Here is a 19,133-nt window from a genome sequence, read left to right as displayed (position 1 = left end):
CAGTTTACATCAAAATTCAATCATGTATCTCACTGCAGCTACATTTAGCAAAAGCCTTGAAAATAATGAATACAGTCATGTTCTGAGACACAAACAGTACGCCCTCATAATTAATTTACCTTCAGCAATGCAGGCACCGCTAAGCATGTAGCCTAAACATAGCAAATGGATCTCACAACTCAAACAAATAATGCAGAAGCACAAGTAAATATTTATGATGCTATGACAGCCAGGGGATACAGTGAATTTATGGCTGGATTGAACAGATGTCTGATAGGTGCTAAACTTAAAAAAAGCATGTGAGAGCCTTTTAGGTAGGAGCACTGATTTCTCTCTGTATGTTTGATAAAGCCATTGTACATGCAGTATTCTGCACTTCCTCCATGTGCTGCATTAAGATTATAGAAACTTCATCTTTTAGCTCGACGTGACTTTAATTTTGTATGAAAAAATAAAACAGTAAAAAGTAATTTTGCAATGTAACTTTTGATAATCTGAAATGAGTTCCCCATAATGCACAGTTGATGAGGAAATGTACTAGTCTAGCTGCCATCTTTGTTATGGTCAGAAAAAGGAACTTACTTTTGAATCAGATTTTTCCAACATACAGTAGAGTAACTGGGGCGCTTATCTGCCTGTTATCTGAATAATAACAAAACACAGTTAAAAAATTCACACTGTGCCTCTCATTTTTGGGACCTCTGTGGTGTTGAAGTAGTCTCCATCATGTGCCAAGTCTTGTCTTCTGTGACATGGTGCGAAGTTTCAGCTCCATCTTGATACTTTTCTATCAGACATGTATGAAGCAGAATTTTCTTTCTAATCCCAGCTCTTCCTTGTTAACATGTTTTGCCAAACTTGTCTGATACTGAATAATGAAATGTCTGCAGTTATTGGAAATAGGAAGCGCCCTGGCTCATAAAACTACAATCCATATTTAGTTTTGTGAGTATTGATGGAGCCTTCACTTGGGTTTTTTTTTCCAGCGGCCTGTCACAGCCTTAGATGAATTCAAAAAATGGTTACGTTTGTTTTGTTTATGGCTCCTTACAGCTCCTTTTCATAATCTAGGCTGGCTGGATAATTACAAAGTTGGAAGAATCTCACCCAAGAAAACAAAAGCATTTGTTTTTACTACTTAACAGTCTGCCATCACGGATGTACCTGAAACTATTTGAAACAACATTTGTAGTCCCTGTGTCTATGAGCAGGCATTTCATGGCAGATTTATTCCCTGCTTGATGCCCTTAACATCCATTTACAAACAAATAATGCGTTTAGACATGCATTCAAGCCTGATGCACCTGGCACCTTTTTGATTTGACCTTTAGATACAACAAAATTGACAGCGCAGGATATGTTGCAGCAGCCTGAGGCAGTCTGTTTCACTTCTAGTGGTCTGACAAATAAATCGATGAGGCATGGAGTCTCCTTTACAAAGATACTGTGTATGCATGTACCATACTTAAGAAATTAAGTACAGTACCCGCTGCTTTTTCAGCTGTGTATTGGACATGTGTACAGGCTTTGTGTTGGTGTGGGGGGCTGAGATTTATAATTTTTAATGCCTGTAGAGACAACAGGAAAGTAGATTGCTCAAACAAGAAAAAAGGGTGAAACTGGTGAGAGGAGGCTGATCTCAGCCCTAACCCCAACCCTAACTCTAACCCTAACCCTAACTCTAACCCTAAGCCTAACCCTAACTCTAACTCTAACCCTAACCCTTACTCTAACCCTAACCCAATCCTAACCCTAACTCTAACCCTAACTCTAACCCTACCTCTAACCCTAACTCTAACCCTAACCCTGACTCTAACCCTAACCCTAACTCTAACCCTAACCCAACTCTAACTCTAACCCTAACCCTAACTCTAACCCTAACTCTAACCCTAACTCTAACTCTTACTCTAACCCTAACTCTAACCCTAACTCTTTCCCTAACCCAACTTTAACTCTAACCCTTCCCCTAACTCTAACCCTAACCCTAACCCTAACCCAACTCTAACTCTAACCCTAACCCTAACTCTAACCCTAACTCTAACCCTTACCCTAACTCTTACCCTAACCCTTACCCTAACTCTTACTCTAACTCTAACCCTAACCCCAACCCTAACCCTAACCCTAACTCTAACCCTCACTCTAACCCTAACCCTAAACCTGACCCTTAACCCTTAACCCTAACTCTTACCCTAGCTCTCTCAGGCTGACCATGGTAGGCCATACCAGCACCTCATATCAGCATACCTACTATATCATGATTGACCCATGGCCTGGTTGAGAATAGAAATTAAACTGTGTGCCCATGTACAAAAGCCATACTCCTCTCGGCCCAGGTTTGATTCCCGCTTGAACCTTTACCTGCAGACCATTCCCCTTTTCTCTCTCCTACTCTGTTTCCTGCTGTAGCCTCTGTCCTATCGTTTCTCAAATAAGAAATAAAAAGCCTTGAAAATGTCACTTAGTAAAAAAGATGATAAATCCTTCAAAAGTAAAGTCGCAGCCAACCCTTGTACTGGCAAATACTTGGTTGGAAACTTGCAGAACTGGCTGGTTGCACATGGCTTTGGTTGCAGCACTGCATAAGAGTAGGATCCGACCACTTAGTGTCATTACCAGCAGCTTTATTGTTAAATTCTCAGTTCATTATCTATACAAAAGCTGATATTTTGTTAGGTGTGCTGGTACTCCCATCTTTGTGATAGGCTAAGCTAACGGGGTGCTAGCTGTAGCTTCAAATACTGTATACTGCGTGCACACAAAAGAAACATTGATCTTCTCTTCAAAGTCTCTGCAGGGAGAGAAAAATTGTACCACCTGAAATTGTTTCACTGTTCTTTGTGGTATGTATCATTGAGGCTGTGTAGAAAAATCTTTTTGTCTCCTTACTATAGGAAGTTCCACGGGAAGCTCTCATTACACAAGATTGGCAGCTTACAAACCCTTAAACCTTTCACCATCCACTCTGTGATAAAACAAGCAATTTGTAATGCTTTAGACACAAAGCCAAAAGTAGCTCCCGGTGGACTCCCATTTACTGATGTAAGAGAATATCTGAAGAAATCTTTTGAAAAGGTGTCTTCCAGTTTAAACACTTTTTTAGGTATCACCGAGGTGCCTTTGGCTTTGTATAAATCACATATTTTTTTGAAGTAGGAATAGCTTCTGTCTTTTGGTGATCCAGGGTAACATCACTCTGTGTATCAGTGGTCAGTACATTCAGCATTTCCAGTTAAGTCTTCAACACAGCCAGAGTGGTGGTCAGCAGTCTATCAAGGCTGAATGCTACAGTGGAGTAGTGGCTCAAAAGTGAAAGCTCCGCGTGTGGGAGTGTAATGTGCTCACTGTAGTGAACACAGGCCCCCCTGCTGAGACTGAATCAAGGTTCAAGTCATGCACAAGCTCCAGTCATCAGCTGTGGCTCATAATTGCTACCATGCTCTATTGGAGTCTCTCTATTGGCCTCTTTATTTCCTCCATTCACTTGCTGCAGATGCAGAGCTGCTGCTGTGACTGTCTTTGAAGATGACGGCCATGACAAAACAAGGCCTAAGTTGTTATGACAGCGGAAATCCTCCATTTCTATTTAACTATTGGTGTGAACGCTGGAGGGCATAAGCAAAAGTTTATAATACAGTCGTCTGATACACTAACTTAAATTCATCCTAAAACGTTGTCACTAAGGCCTGAACAGAAAGAGCTTCAAAGAGTAAAAACAGCCACAAGGAGCACTTCACAGAAAGTGATAGAGGCAATATAAAATATTCAACATATGCCTCTCTGTTGGCCAGCGTTTTGAGTAGTCTGATATCACACTTTGAACAACAATAAAATCTTTTAATGGCATGTGGACTGAGTGCATCTCAGGCTTCCAAAATACAGCACTCAAGAAGTGCCTCTCTTTCTGAAATTAAGTAGCATTCACTGGAATGAAACCCACTTGTGAAATCATTAGATGCAGCTCATTTGAAATATATAGCTTGATTAAAATGGTTAAGCTACATATTTACAGCACAAGAATGAAATGTTATTAGGCCTAAAAACCGGGTAGATGTAAAAACAAAACAAAGGGAATTAAATCCCTGCAAGTCACGGCAAATCTGAACCCAAGGTCCATTTACTCACTTCTCTGGAGGTTTTAACCACATCCAAAAACCACATTTCAAAGTGGAGGAGCCTGATTCACTGAACAAGGACGGTGGGACTCTATGAAACTAGACTAATGATAGTGCTGTTAAATAGATAATCTGTGAAGAATACATCATTTTTAACCCTTTTTCTTATTATACAGTTCATGCTCTAGTAACTTTTCACATAGAAGTAATATGGACTAAATCATAAATCGCTGTCAGGGTTTTAAATGGAGGCGTTTAATATTCTGGTTTAACCACAAACAAACCTGTGTATGTTAAGACTTAAAATTACACATTCGTCCATTGTGTTGTCCTTTGGAGTTCTATTTTGCTACATCTGAAACCAAACATGCATAGAAAAGAACCCTATACGTGTGTTGAATTTAATTTTTTGATGACCTTATTGAATAACTTTTGCCAGGTGATGAAGGCAGCCAGTGAGGTACAATCCAAATCCAATTTTGTCGTTGTAAATGTACAGAAAGATGGTTTCATCATGGAGGAGAGGAGCAATTTAACGACCATGGAATTGATCCAGCAGGTGAAAACATTCTCTCCCAGGTGTTTCATAAGAGAGTGTCAGGTGTGAGAGCCTTGGCTCCGCTGGGACTGATGCTTTTCTATACATGCAGCTATCCAATAAGGGTGTTCTTGTACTTTAGTGTCATTTCTTGGTACAAAAATGTGCAACAGCATTTGGAATATTTTATTTATTACTCTGATTAATTTGAGTGACAAACCTGGAGGAATAATGTTGAATATTAACGGTATCTATATGAGCAATACATACAGAGAATACCTCATCAGATATACATTTTTTTTATGCTACTTCTTCTTGCTAATGTGGTTTTAGGTCATTGTGAAGTGAGTAATTATGTTATTTTATAAGACATATTTTATAAGTGTTCCTGTGCGTAAGTTGTTCAGTGTTCTGGTTGCGTAAGTGCATTTTGAAGGGCAGATTAACTTAGCCTGCTGAGCCACAGAGATTGTTTCATACACAGTGAATAAGATATGTGTGTCACCTACTGTAACAAATGCTTTTGTATTAAGTCCAGAGTAATGTTCCATCCTATGTTTTCTTTGTGATTTCCACCAGAGCACCTCCATCAGACCCAGCACCTAAAGCAGGAGCCCCGAGCAGTCATGGTACAGGGGACAGATTGGCTTCTCATGACACCCCTCAGCATGCTGCACCACAGGGAGAGCAGGGCCAGGGTCATGTGGCCAGGAAGAGTCTACAGGTGGATTTGGGGAGCAGCAGGACTGGGAGGTCCCCCTCTGTGTCCCCCGACCGAGGCAGCGTCCCCACTTCCCCTTATTCTGTGCCACAAATTGCGCCCATGCCCAGCAGCAAACTGTGCCCCGTTTGCAAAACCACTGACCTGATGGCCACGGGGGATGACAAGCCCAACATCAACACCTGCACACAGTGTCGCTCTATGGTGTGCAACCAGTGTGGCTTCAACCCCAATCCTCATCTCACAGAGGTAAGCAGCGCTGCTCAGCTCAAACAATAATATAAGTGCTTTACTTCACATATCAGAAGCACATGTTTCTGCAACTGTGTGTGTATAAATATAGCAGGGAAGGTTAGCAGTCATCCTGTGCGGAGTTACAAATAGGTCATCATCTGCCCTGGTGCATTCACATGGAAAACAAACACTACTGAAACAAAAAAAGAAAGAAGAGAAGAGGAAAGAGAGGCTTAGAGCATTACACTAAAAAGAAACAGAACAAATGCAGGTGTACTGTATTATAGAATTTCCCAGAGCCACAGGGAAGGAATTAATCTTATCTCTGACATCATACTCAAATGGTCTTACAATTTTTGTAAGACTATAAGGTTGTAGGTTTAACACGTCAAGTTTTTGACTGTAGTAATTACATGACCACTCATCATCAACAAGCAACTAACAATAAAATGAATAGTTCTAACCTGGAGGAAGGTCAGAGCACATTTTAAATAAAACCATGTTTTACGAAGTATGTCATCTACGGTTGGCCACACGAGTTGGTTTTAGGATAGATTCAGGGCCTAATTTGCCACTCCTAGTGATCGTGGGGCGTGTGACCTGATTTGGTGCTAGTTGTAACTGTTTATTTGTCCAAGTTGTCATCAAGTGTATGAATCAATACAACAATAGCCCAGCCGCTATCGGCAGCAAACATTAACAAAACCTTAACCTAGAACCAGGTTGAAAATTGAAAAAGAAGACCAGTTTGTGGCATTATTTACCCATATTCTTTTCTTTGTTTGTTTGTTGTAACTGCGATGCCCCAGAGCGGGCAGCTGTGAGTGTATGTGTAAGAACTTAGGAGTGTCATATTGAAACTGATCTTAACTGAACCTATGCGTTTCACTTCCCATGGTTTGAGTATTAGTTTAAAGTTGTTTGATGTGTGCCTGGCTGAAAAAGAATTTGCTGCTATCGTTAAATTAGCTAAGAAATGTTTCAATGCTAAAGCTACTTGTTTCAAATGGTAGTTAGCAGGTTAACAATTATTTACTAGGTTTAACTTATCCTAAAAGACTGTCTACAGTAGATATTTCTTTGAGACAGTAGCGTTTTGATTATGACGTGAGTATTGACAGAATGGAATTAGTTCCAGCTACTTCCTAGCTTAGTTTAGGGTAAAAAGTCATGAATTGCTGACTGAGGATAGCTAACAGGTAATCAGGTATGCATTACCTAGCAGAAATGGGAAAGCAGACATACTGCAAATATCACCTTTTTTCCACTATCTTACATTATGAAATTATCAGATGGGCCTAACCATTATTTGTTCTATAATTAAAATGCATATTCTCCTAAGTCTCTGTTATAGTATAATAGTTACTCATGGATTTAAACTTGTCAGATTCAAATTCAGACAACTTTATCAATTCCTCATGGGGTGATTAGCGTGGAGCAGCTTGTACACATAAGAAAGAAACATGAACAAAGGCAATGATATACTAGCAACAAAGGACCTACACAATGAGTTAAAAAATCAAAAACAAAAATAAGACCTAAAGAGAACAATGACGGACATGGTTAAAAAGTCAGCCAGACTGAATACAGAATCTCAATTAAAAGAAAAAAGTGTGCGTATGTCTTTAGGCCTTAATTGATGGGCAAAATCATTACTGCAAAATGGTTTTGCAGGGTTGGTGATGATATTGGGGATGGTAAAATGTTAATGTCAAGTACAGACTACACATATACACTGTGAAGTACAATGAGAGGAGTCTCTCATAGTGAGGTCTAATTTTAAATTTTGTTTAAGTGGCTGACTCAGGTATTTGAATTAATGGTAATTAATTTGTGTTGACATTTGTTAGTAATGCTGGCGATGAGTATTGTTTTGGAGATGCTGTGACTGCCTCACAGGCTGGATTGCACCATCTGCACTGAAGTTATGAATCAGTTTCATGCTGGTTCAGAGCTGCGCGCATCTTATTGTAGCCATTGTTCATCTTGATTTGTTAAGGGTTCAGTGTTCTGTTGACCTCATGATAGTTCAACCTTAAAGACCAGGTTATCACATTCTTCTTCCCAGTGAAATATTGGTCTCTTCCTGTTAACTGTAATGAATCTTAGGGCCCTTATCTTGAGAAAGCGCTGTGTTTTTTTCTGCTAATGCTACAAACTAAAAGCACAAAACAGTTGAACAAAGCTGCATCCATCCTTTCTGACAGGCCCTAGTGAGCATCCGAATCATGCCCAGAGCCTCTCCCAAACAAAGCCTTGAATAACACCACCACTGACCACTGCACCACACGTATCCCCCTCTTTCACATTCATTCATATGCATCTAAACAGTCATCAGTGGTAACAGGTAGCTGAGAAAGCCTATTGCCTTCATCCAAAAATAAATCACTTGCCTAATTTGAATTAAGCTATGCTTCACTGTTACTGTGAGTCAAGTGTGGCTGTGTCATCTGTCACAAAGTTTCAAATCAACTTCAGTGAGTCATGTTGCAAAAACTGCAGCCAAGATGCAATGTCAGTTAAGCTGGCCTACAGGCTATAAGCGCAACTGTAGGATGAAAAAAAAAAATACAAGGACTCAGGGAGTAAATGGTTTGTTTTTGGACTTTGCTTGCCTTCATGTGAATGTATTATTGCGTGACTGGATATTTGTGTGTTTGAGAGGAGAGATTCTACAGGAAGTGGTGGGAGATGGAAATACTAGAAAAGGAATGCGTGGAGCAAAGAGGAGACCGACAGTGAAGAATAGATGGTGGCAGTGAGTGAAGGAGAGCATGGCAGTAAAGAGAACTGTGGAGGTGGATGTTATGGGTATTTTTCAGCTCAGCCTTGGTGAGCTTGTCAGATGTTGACAGGGAGGAGAGGGAGGAAGAGAGGGACACAGAGGAAAAGCACTCAGCCTCTGGAGACCTGAAGATTTACCCCCCTAACCTACTTAGCATGGATTGGGCTTTTGCCTTAATGCAGCAGATCAAACAGAACCTTATCACTCTCTTGGTTAAATTGATGACGGCCACGTTGTTGGAAGCAAGGTGATGATAATGCTGAAGATGGCGATGACTAGAAGTACGATTGCAGTGAGGACAGGCTTGCTGAAGAAGCTGACTGAAAAGGTTTGTCTTTAGCACTTGTAGCTAAACAGAGACATCTTTGGAAATATAAATCATATTTTTTAACAGCCTGTGTTTTATCAAAAAATAAAAAAAAAGATGGTGGAGTTTTCTATAGGAACAATATCTCACTTTTTTTAGTTCTAACATTGCCATTTGATACAAACCCAAACGCTATCCCTCTTATCTCCTGCTTTGTATGAGCTGTATTTTAATATACAAATATTTTACAGGCATTGATTGAACTGTCCCAGATTATGGGGATAATATCTGAAAAATCTAATGCTGAAGAGGATTGTCTCTCAAATTACAAAGAGATAGCTGTGCTGATTAAAATGTTGATAACCCCGGGCGGTTCTTTATTTGGATATGTTGTGTTATGCTTATTCAGCTAACTCTAAAATGCTGATTCAAGCCAGTTTGAATTACAGCAGTTCTTCAGATCTGGTGATTTGAATGCCATTAAAAGAGATGTACACAACTACAAACAGGTGTTTGGACACAGCTTGTTGCAGGGCTGTCAGTCAGTGAGGTTTATTCTGACAAAGTTTGCTGGAAAACATGCAAAAATTATTCACCCAAGCTTCTTATGGTGAAGATCACAGCCAGGCAGAAATATATAGCTTAGTTTTTAATAAAACAGTAATTAAGAAAGGGTTTAATTAGAAAGTCTCTGATGAAAAAAGGAAAGAAGAAAGCCAGACAGAGAGAAAACCAGACAGTCAAGACAAACCCAGAGAGGAAGACTAGAACAAAGGGAGAGAGTAAAGAGAGGTTGTGAACGTACCACAGACACCCCCCATCCGCCAGTGTTCTTCTACCATCATACAGGGGAACATCTGCTTTATAATTGGTCCAATTTCTATTTATAGTCATACCCTCCTTCTGTCTGCAGTGATGGCCCGGTCCTGAGAAGCCACAGCTGAGAGAAAAGAGAGGGAGGAGTGAGAGCAGGAGTGAGGAGAGAAAAGCCTCATCATAAATTAACCATATTAGTAACCAGTACTACTAACATCACAGCTCCAAGTGCTGCAAAACAAAATACAAAGTGTAGAAATACATTACAGAAGAGTTCAGGAGCATTGCTTCTTTTTGCATTTAGGTTTACTTCATAATAAAGGTGTCAGCGTTGCTGAAACACTCTGGAGATTTGAAATAGTCTCTGAACTAGTCATGACATGATGACTTTTTAATGCTTTTGTTTGAAAAATGTCTTGGAACAGCTTCTTTGTCTTTTCAACAACAATCCCACAGGCTGAGTTACAGTTTTAACAAATGCTCCCACACAAAGATTCTGCAGAGGCACTCAATGTTTCTCCTCCTTTCTGATCAAATACGTCAGGTGGGAGGCCACAGTTGACAATGTTGCACTAGATTTATTAGGTTCTTTGACGATTATTAGATTATTGTCTATTATCTTAAATTATTAAACTTACAAGGAGGGCCACACAAATATTTCTAATTAATGCACCTATCTATTTGCAGAGACACTTCCACCAGTATTTGAGTATTCTATCACAAAGCACAAAATAGCATTTATTAATAACATTTGTTCAAATGGATTTTATGACTGCCTGTGTTTAAAAGCTTTTTTTGCTGAATTATACAATAATGTTTGGACACTTTGTAACATTTCAGAAAAATAGATCTTGGTTGTTTGTAAAACATTCAAACACAACACTTTTATGTAAGACACACAAAGTCATGGCTGAAAATAAAAAAATATGTGTCGTGAAAAACATGTTTTTAACATTTCAAATAAAAGACCAGCCAAAAGTTTTAAAGGGTTGGGATCTGACAGCTCCTCTTCTTTAAATAACACTTGGAGACTTAGAAGAGTTTCTGATGTCAATCAAGACAGATATGTGTCTGAATATGTAAGGTATTTCCTTAGACACTGTCTGGATTGCAGCATTTCCCAGATGTGTGAGCGGTTTATGTCATTAGCACTTACACATTGTAAACATTCATAAACGGGTTCATCTTTGTAATGGGGAGAGCAAAATCCATAATTTCCAGATAGAATGATACATTTTTATTCCGCAATTAACAAGACAGTTTTCCTCTTCAGCTCAGTACATATATACTGGGCTCTATGATATATACATATATAAGCTCTGCGTTCATAGATCAAGTTTTTGGAAGTGATTTTGAGCCTATGCAGTGACTCCCACTACAGAGTCATGTCTGTTTATCATGCAGTGCAACTTGTTCATCCAATGTTGGTTTGGGGTTGTCCTTTTAAACAGAGATTTCTCCAGAGTCTCTGAATTTCTCCATGAATGTTTTTTTTTTTTGCAATCTCACACTGAAGGACATTATTCTAACATTGTAAAAATATTAACATTGCACAATATTTGCTCACATAGTCTCTTTTAGAGTGATCAGCCTCTTCCTTCCTTTACTTTTCAGGGACTCAGCTTGGTAGGGAACACCTCTTTTACACCCAGTCATGTCACTAACATGTTGCAGATGAATCCTAATGAGTTTGGAAATTACCCTGGAGGTGTTTTTTAGCACTTCAAAAACTTTTTCAGTGATGTCTCTGCCCAGACTTATTTGGAATGGTGTTGCTGGCAACAAATTTTAAGTGAGTATTGTTTTTCATGAAAAAAAAAAACTGTTAAATTTGTTTTCTCCAAAAACTGTCACGTTTTTGTTTTTAGTTTGCATTTATTTCAGATTAATACAAGGTTAGAATAATTTTTGAACCAATATATTCTGCTTTTCATCAGTTCATATTTTTGTATATGTTATAGTGTGTCACAAAAGGTGTAATATTGGGTTATTCTGCTGCTGATCTTGCTTTGAAAATAGTAACAGAGGCATGACGATGTCACTGCAATTGTTTGAGCTGCCAGGATGGAGCTGTGCACTGTGTGTGTGTCTAATTGTGTGTCTACGTGTGACACCCACTATTAGTTAACATGTCGTGCCTCTTGAGCCTCTGTAATGGGATTTTAGTTTAATGTAAAATTACAAAACCATAGTAATGGTGGGGGCTTTTTGAAGCACTGTGGTGTGATCTAAATGAAAAAAGGGTCGTCAGCTGGAAATATTCAGGTGACAATTTGCTAACACATTATTCCCCCATACTGTATAACACCATTTCATTTTTAAGAGTTCAAAAAGTTATTCTTGCATTTAACTTGTCCTCAAAAAATAAATTTAGAAGTCAATGTGAAACCCATGCATACTTTTCCACCAGCTCTGTTTTTGTAAAAGAGGGTTTTTATCTGTGACTAGCAGCGTGTGTGAGTCACGGTGCTGGTCAGTCAATCTGCTGTTTCATCTCCCACCTCCTGCAGGGAAATCTCTGCACATGTACAGCTGTGGGATACAGACTGTGTTAGTACCTTTGAGTGTCTCAGTTAGAGACAGAGGGTCTTCAGTTGTCAGGACTTTAATGTTGCCCATGTTCTCATCCTAGGGCTTCAAATTGATTTTCTCCAGCTGCTACAGTAACCCCGAACCTGGGGGAACAAGCTGTTCACAGTAAACAGTGTTTTTTCCCCCTCGAAGTGTGCTTTAAGGCTACTTTGAAGGTTGAGAGTGGAGACAGTGCAGCACTGTTCTAACTTCACCTTATAAAGTTCATTTCTTACCTCTAAACTGTGGGTTCTTGGTTGTTGTGTGACATGCAAACTGTTTCAGTAAGTGACCAGATTTAATTTTATATCCATGGATTAAAAATAGATATTGGCTGAAGTAGTGTAGTCATATCATGGAAGGGTAAGTCCATTATACCTCAAGGGAGCTTGAGCCTGGTTCCGAATCCTCTAAAACTTATTCGAATATTTAGCATCAGACATCTCTAATCCCTCTCTAACTTTGCATTATAAGGCACAAGAGATTCAACGGCATCCTGGTCCAGCAAAGTGGAAGACAGTAAGCTTATTATATGAACTTCTAACTAAAACTGGCTGGAGCTTTATTTGTGCTTTACTCACCGTCTTTTGCTTACATTAACATCACTTGGGGATGGGTGAGGTGAAGCAGTGTGATTTCTCAAGATTTCACCATCTCTTTAAATTTTCAAACTTGCAAATATGGTTCTTCACCTCATCTTTGAGGCGACAGTTGTGAAGAGATGTCAGTTTCTCTGGGCTCATGTTACTGAAAGTGTGACCCTGATACAGCCAAAGCTGTCTTTTTCTTTTCCTAAATATGTGGTAGCTAAAAGATGGTGAAAATGAAAAGAGACAAAAAATCAGTTGATAACTGTATGAAGACACTAACTGTTAGGCATGAAAGATTTTGCAGCAATTTGCTTGGTTTAATTATCTCAGAGGACCAAAAGAGTCAGATTTTAACTTTTTATCTCCTGTCAAGTGCCAAAAACAGAGTACAGTAATGCCAGCCTGCCTGTGTGGGTCATTTGCTGACTTAGCAGTAGACACAAGTTACAAGATAACTATGATACAGTGCACAGTTTTTATTTTATTTTTTTAAAGAGAACTCCATGATAATAAAAATGATACTTTTTTTTTTTTAACACAAGTCTTCAAACATTTGCCAGTCTATCAAACTAAGCCTACACGCAGGAATAACATCAGTTGGGGATAAAACTTAGGCCACAGACGTTGTCAATCAGACTGTACATGTGCTTAATGGAAATGAAAGTCATTGTCTTCTTTCTCAGAAAATGGTGGCGATTTCATCATCAGTTGCTGTAACTCAAGTTGTCTCTGGTCAGCTCGCTACAGTTGAATCGGCACTTCTGCTCTCTGTGGTACCAATGTAAGCTGTGACTGCTGCTGCTTTATGTTTCGTCAGTGGTGGATTGCATACCTCCACTGTGTCAGGGTGTTTGGGCTTGTGAATTAATACATAAACTGACATATTTTGCACCCCTACCTTTGAAAAATATTTAAACATTGTGAGCTTTGAAACCACCACATAGTCATGAAATGAGAAGTAAAGGATCAATATATAATAGAGATAGATCACGCAGGATTGTTCATTTTATTTGCACTTGTTGAAATTTGAGAGCAAATCCTATCATGTCAGTCTGGCAGAGTAACATTTTGGTAATGTTCAGGTTTTGCATCTATCATCAAGAAAATATCAGTGTTTTTTGTTCAGGCTGTACTTACACACTGGTGCTTCAAGTGGACAAACAGCCTGAAGTGGGTCAAGAATTCAGCTGAGACACTACATACTGAATTTTGCATATTCCAAAATATTTTGCAGTGAGAAACCAGAGACTAAATCTGGGACACTGGCTTAATTATAACACGGAAGCTCACTTCATTTAAAGTCCTAACACAGGGAAGTCTGCAGGGCTATCTGCAGCATGGAAAGTAGGGATGTTCACATCTCGTCAGTCTGTTTAAATCTAGATGATGCAACTTGGTGTGTTTTTCAATTTTTCAATAGGGCAGGGTACAGTCATGTTACAGAGAGGAACATTACTTTGGCTACGCAATTAGTTCATATGTAATATTGGTGATAACTATTCTAATCTTCTAGTCAGGGTATAGGGATAACTCTAAATTGCCTGTGGATGGTAGTGTGTGTGTGTAAATAGCTGATTCTCTTCTTATTGGCGCCCTGTCCAGGGTGTACCCCACCTCTCACCTAGTGTCACCTGGGATAGGCTCCAGATAACTTTTTGTGACTATCTTAAGCTACCAATAAGTTTTTGCAGTTAGTACACGTTAAAAGTTTCAAAGTCAATGTCTGCATTAAAAAGTGCTCATTTTCTGGTAACATCCTTTGTAACTCTCCACATTTTTTGAATTTGACAAACAATTTGACATTTCAATTGATGTTTTGTCAAGATAATTTGTCAAATCTTTGCTTATTAAAGACATGACTCATTAGACTAAACAAAGTTTTTCCCATTTAAAAGAGGAGAACCACAATGGTTTTATGCAGATGCAAAACACTTGAAAAGTATCTTTAAATGCACTCTTTTAGAAGTTATGAATTGATTCATGGTAATGGTAATGTGCATTATTGTGGTGGTGTGCATTATTATATCACTCTTCGTTTGCCATCCATCGCCACACTTAAAAGCCAAACACTATTTCGAAGCATAAGCACAAAGAACAGCTGACAACCAACCAAACACTGAGGAGAGTCAACAACATCTCAACCAAAAATTAAGGTGCTTAACAAAAACAGCATTATATGTTTAGCAGATGTATTTCTGTAACTTTTTACATCACACTACGCAGATGTTGAATGCTTTGCGTTAATTTCCTGCGTCTCAAGATAAATTGTGTACGTCCTCTCTGCACTACTTTCCAGAAACCTTAGTTACACTCTGGCTCCCCGCTGTGTCAGACTGAACAGCAGCACACCTGGTGAGGAGTATATTCAACAAACAACAACGAAAGAAATTCAACCATGGCTCCCCCCAAAACTCTTTCTTTACCCTTTTCAGTGTTTTTAGGAGTGAAACAGTCACAAGTTATCCAGATAATACTCACAGAGCTGTTTGTAAGACTGACTGACTGGTGTGTGCTGAGCAGAGGCAGAGAGAGACAGTTTGACAGCGAAGGGGAGAGAGGGAAGAAGAAAAGAGAGGCATTGGGATGAATTTCAATGTCTTGTGGCCCAATTTGCAAGGAATTGATAAACCCCTGCATCTCGAGCATCCTGATTCCCAAACTGCAGAGCTCAGCTGCTGTACGCACCGCATGGCAATACCGCATTGTGATCTCCGAGACTGAGCGGCTTTCTTTGTCGACAATCTTGTTTGGTGAAAGTTTGATTCTGTCTCTGAGAAGGAGTGCCTGTTTCAGACCTGTAAACAAATATAAACCGGAGAAGAAAAAGAGGGAAAATTTGTGCAGCTGTGAGATGTATGCAAAGGTACCTCGTCTAATACTGTAGGATTATATAGCTTACATCATGGTACACAGTGTGTGTAGATTTACCCACATTTTGAACAAGGATACAAAGTAAAAATTCTGGATGTTCATACTGAATATTTGCAAATTTTCAAACCACTGCATATTCATATGTTGTAATAAACTACTCCAAATGGTCTGTTCTAAAAAATAGCATGAGATCTTCACAAGACTTGATGCAATGATGAGGTCATCACATAAGGTTCTCCATACTGGTTGGTTATACAACAGAGGGGCGGGTCTCAAACACCAAGGTCTGCCCATAGCTCTGTCCCTGACAGGCCTCTGGAGGGTTGGCTAATCAGAGTGAAGGGGCTTTGTGAAATAGAGAGCCTTAAAGTGATACCCCGGGATGGAACAAGTTGGGTCCTATCACAAGGTTTAGGGCAGAAATTACCCCTACAGCAGTGTTTTTGTGCAGCAGAAGCCCAGAGCGCTCGCACCAAACACCCCCTCCCTGCTTGTCTGCCGGTTTCCTATGTACTCAGACGGGGCCATATTTTACTTGACCAAAAACACAAACAAACGGACTCCCACCGGAAAAATCTGATAACGGTCTGCATTCATGCTTTATTTAGAGAATTTTCAGCGCGTTACTTTCACACAAAAACACCGCTAAATAAGGCTCTAGTTCTCATCGTAAAACGGTGCTACCTCCCCTGCAGAGCCACAGCTGGCTACGAGGCGTTCACCACTTAGTGTATCAGTCCGCGTGCAGCGTGCCAGATATAAACAAACGCAGGTAGTCTGCCATAGGGATGTATATCGTTATGATTTTATCGATACTGATACAGAAACCGATACTCCTTATCGGTATCGATACTTATCGATACTCTTATTGATACTACAACATGCAACTCTGTGTAAACAATAAACAAGATTTTAAGAGATTCAACCTTTTTTTTATTACCACAAGGTAATAATAAACCTTCAATAATGCATTACAAATGCTTCTCAGAGGCAAAAAGAAAGCTAAGAAGATGGCAAAAACTCCTTATGCCACCCAACAGACTGCATGTACAGACAGACTCATATGTCAAACAGTGTAGAGGAGGCACTGCTCCTGCCTTATGTGGCCCTAACAGTTATTTTTAAGGAACAGCAACATATTAACTTTCTCTGGCAGCAGCCGAGACCTCTCTGGACAGAGTGTGTCTTCAGTGGTTGAGAACATTCGTTCAGATGGCGTTGAAGAGGCCTGGACGCAGAGGAAGGTGAAAGACAACTGTGTCAGTAAGGGAAGTGTGTCTATCTTACACTTACTTCAAGTGGACTTACTATTAACTATTTACCTAAACCACTTGGATTCAACAGTAGCAAATGGTTGGAGATCCTTCACAATAAACTTTGTGACGACTCTGTGGCATTCCTGCACTTTTTCTGCTGTCATCTTCTTTTGCCTGGCGATTGTGAACGGGGTCGTCTGCGATGTTAGCAGAGCTGTGGTTTCTGATGTCTGGTTTATGCTGCCTGCAGGATTAACGTAATATATCAGTGGTGCTAAAATCGAAATGATGACTACAAACCAGACGGAAAACTTACCGTGACTTGACATAGCAGAAACAAAACCGGGTGCCGCCGCCACGGTGCTGCAGTCTTTACTCGTGTTGCTATAGCAATCAAACAGCCCGCACTCCTTTAGCTTTATACTATGCGCGCGCTCCAAGTGTTTTGCTGATGTTGCTTGTATTCCCCCCTTGGACGCAACTTCTCTCTGACAAGGATTGCATCGCGACGAGTTTTCATTTACTTCACTAAAGTGAGCCCAAACCTTCGAGCGCTCAGCCCTCACAGACATGCTTGAGCCAGCTGTGTCATTACCTGTTGACGGCGGTAGTAACAGTTGAAGAGGCGTTCAAGGACCGACATAAGTACCGTTTTTCCGGACTCTTAACGGTATTCGTGTACCGACCCAGTTACGGACCGGTCCATTAAAGTACCGGTCCACGGTATACATCCCTAGTCTGCCAGGACAAAGAGACACGATGAGAACTAGAGCCTTATTTAGCTGTGTTTTTGTGTGAAAGTAACGCGCTGACAATTCTCTAAATAAAGTGTGAACGCAGACCGATATCAGACTTTTTCGGTGGGAGCCTGTTTATTTGTGTTTTTGGTCAAGTAAAAATTGGCCCCGTCTGAGTGCAGAGGAAAGCGGCAGAGGAGCAGGGAGGGGGTCTTTGGTGCAAGCGCCCTGGGCTTCTGCTGCACAAAAACACTGCTGTAGGGATAATTTCTGCCCTAAACCTTGTGATAGGACCCAACTTGTTCCATCACGGAGTATCACTTTAAAGAGACAGCAACTAAGATGAAGTGTTTTAGACAGAGGCTGAAACAAGTGTTTTCTAAAACACCAGTGTGAGAAAAATATGGATATTTTGAGCTGTAAACCAGAGGGACATTTTAAAGCCTAAAAATACAATTCCTTTCTGTGAGGATTCTGCAGAATTACCTTCTCTATCATTGCATTTATATTGTGGACACTTCCTTATCTGTGTCAATCTCAATATCAACCACAGAACCCTTCAGCTATTGACAGACAGCAACATGCCTCTGAGAGCACTGACTAATGCTTTTGGGCTTCCAATGCAGCCAGCAACTAGTGACACAAAACTTCAGGCAAACACTTCTGTTTTCATGTCTTGCTAACCGTCGGTTATTACTGTCAGAGCAGCTACTTGAGCAGACTGTTTGGAACTGAGTTGGTGTTGTGCACCAAAATCAAATAGGGTATTATTGACTGCACTTATGGACAAATTACATATTTATACACATTTAGTGCTCGACCCAACTGCCCCTTTAAGATGCACTACAGAACACCACAGGAAGTCATTCCCACTTGCCCATTTAACTTTACAACTCCTCCCTCTGAGCATCACACACTGTGTAGAACAAACTTATTTCATTCTTAAAACATTATTATGCACATCTCACTTTATCCCCACTTTCCATTAGTTGTAAAATATTCTAAGTTAAAAGAAAACTAAATTAAAAATGAGGGAAAAGGTATTTAAAACATAAAGTATTTGATTTTTCTTTTTTTCTTTTTCTCTTAAGTATTTGATTCCAATGAATTTGTTGTGATTTGTTAAAGCTATGTCATTGTTAGACTCTGGACAGTTAATAAAGTCGAAGATTTACAGACTGTCTCTCTTTGCTTTTCCGTATAACAAAGGCTGTTTTGCAGGTTGGTTATTGGTTGATATAAAGCAGGTGCAGAAGTCCTAAAAACTGCAGTTCATCAAGTGCCCACTTGAGGTTGGCTGCAGCAGTGTGAGAAATACAAAAAAGCAGAACTTTTACAGCCAATTATTTGTAGGCCAGTAGCTGATATAAGGAGCTGATATTCATTTGCAGAAAAAGTGAAAATATTGGCGTCAACGTTTTGAGTAATATAAACTCCAACACTTGATCTAAATGCCTTAAACATATGTTTATTAAACAGCTCCCAGACTCAGCAGCATGTCTCATAAAGTTAAATGAAAATGAAAAAGACTAGGACTGAGATGTTTCATACAATTTCAAGAGAGTCTGCTGCCTAACTTGCCTTCAAAACATATA

The 19,133-nt window shown here is 39.7% G+C and overlaps 1 protein-coding gene across 3 annotated transcripts in view; it reads left to right on the top strand.

The window, feature by feature from the left end:
- The window catches only part of bsnb (bassoon (presynaptic cytomatrix protein) b), a 78,472-nt gene that overhangs the window by 2,533 nt on the left and 56,806 nt on the right, over positions 1-19,133 (top strand). For all 3 annotated transcript variants that reach the window (XM_074677681.1, XM_074677515.1, XM_074677598.1), the window contains exon 2: positions 5,230-5,620. In XM_074677681.1, coding sequence (XP_074533782.1) covers positions 5,230-5,620 — 391 coding nt within the window. The remainder of the gene's footprint in view (positions 1-5,229; positions 5,621-19,133) is intronic.

Source organism: Halichoeres trimaculatus, unplaced genomic scaffold, assembly GCF_033239565.1.
Source record: "Halichoeres trimaculatus isolate MK-OKI-2021-1 unplaced genomic scaffold, fHalTri1.1 fHalTri1_scaffold_1, whole genome shotgun sequence".
Taxonomy (NCBI): Eukaryota; Metazoa; Chordata; class Actinopteri; order Labriformes; family Labridae; genus Halichoeres; species Halichoeres trimaculatus.
This window is presented reverse-complemented; position numbering and strand designations above follow the sequence as displayed.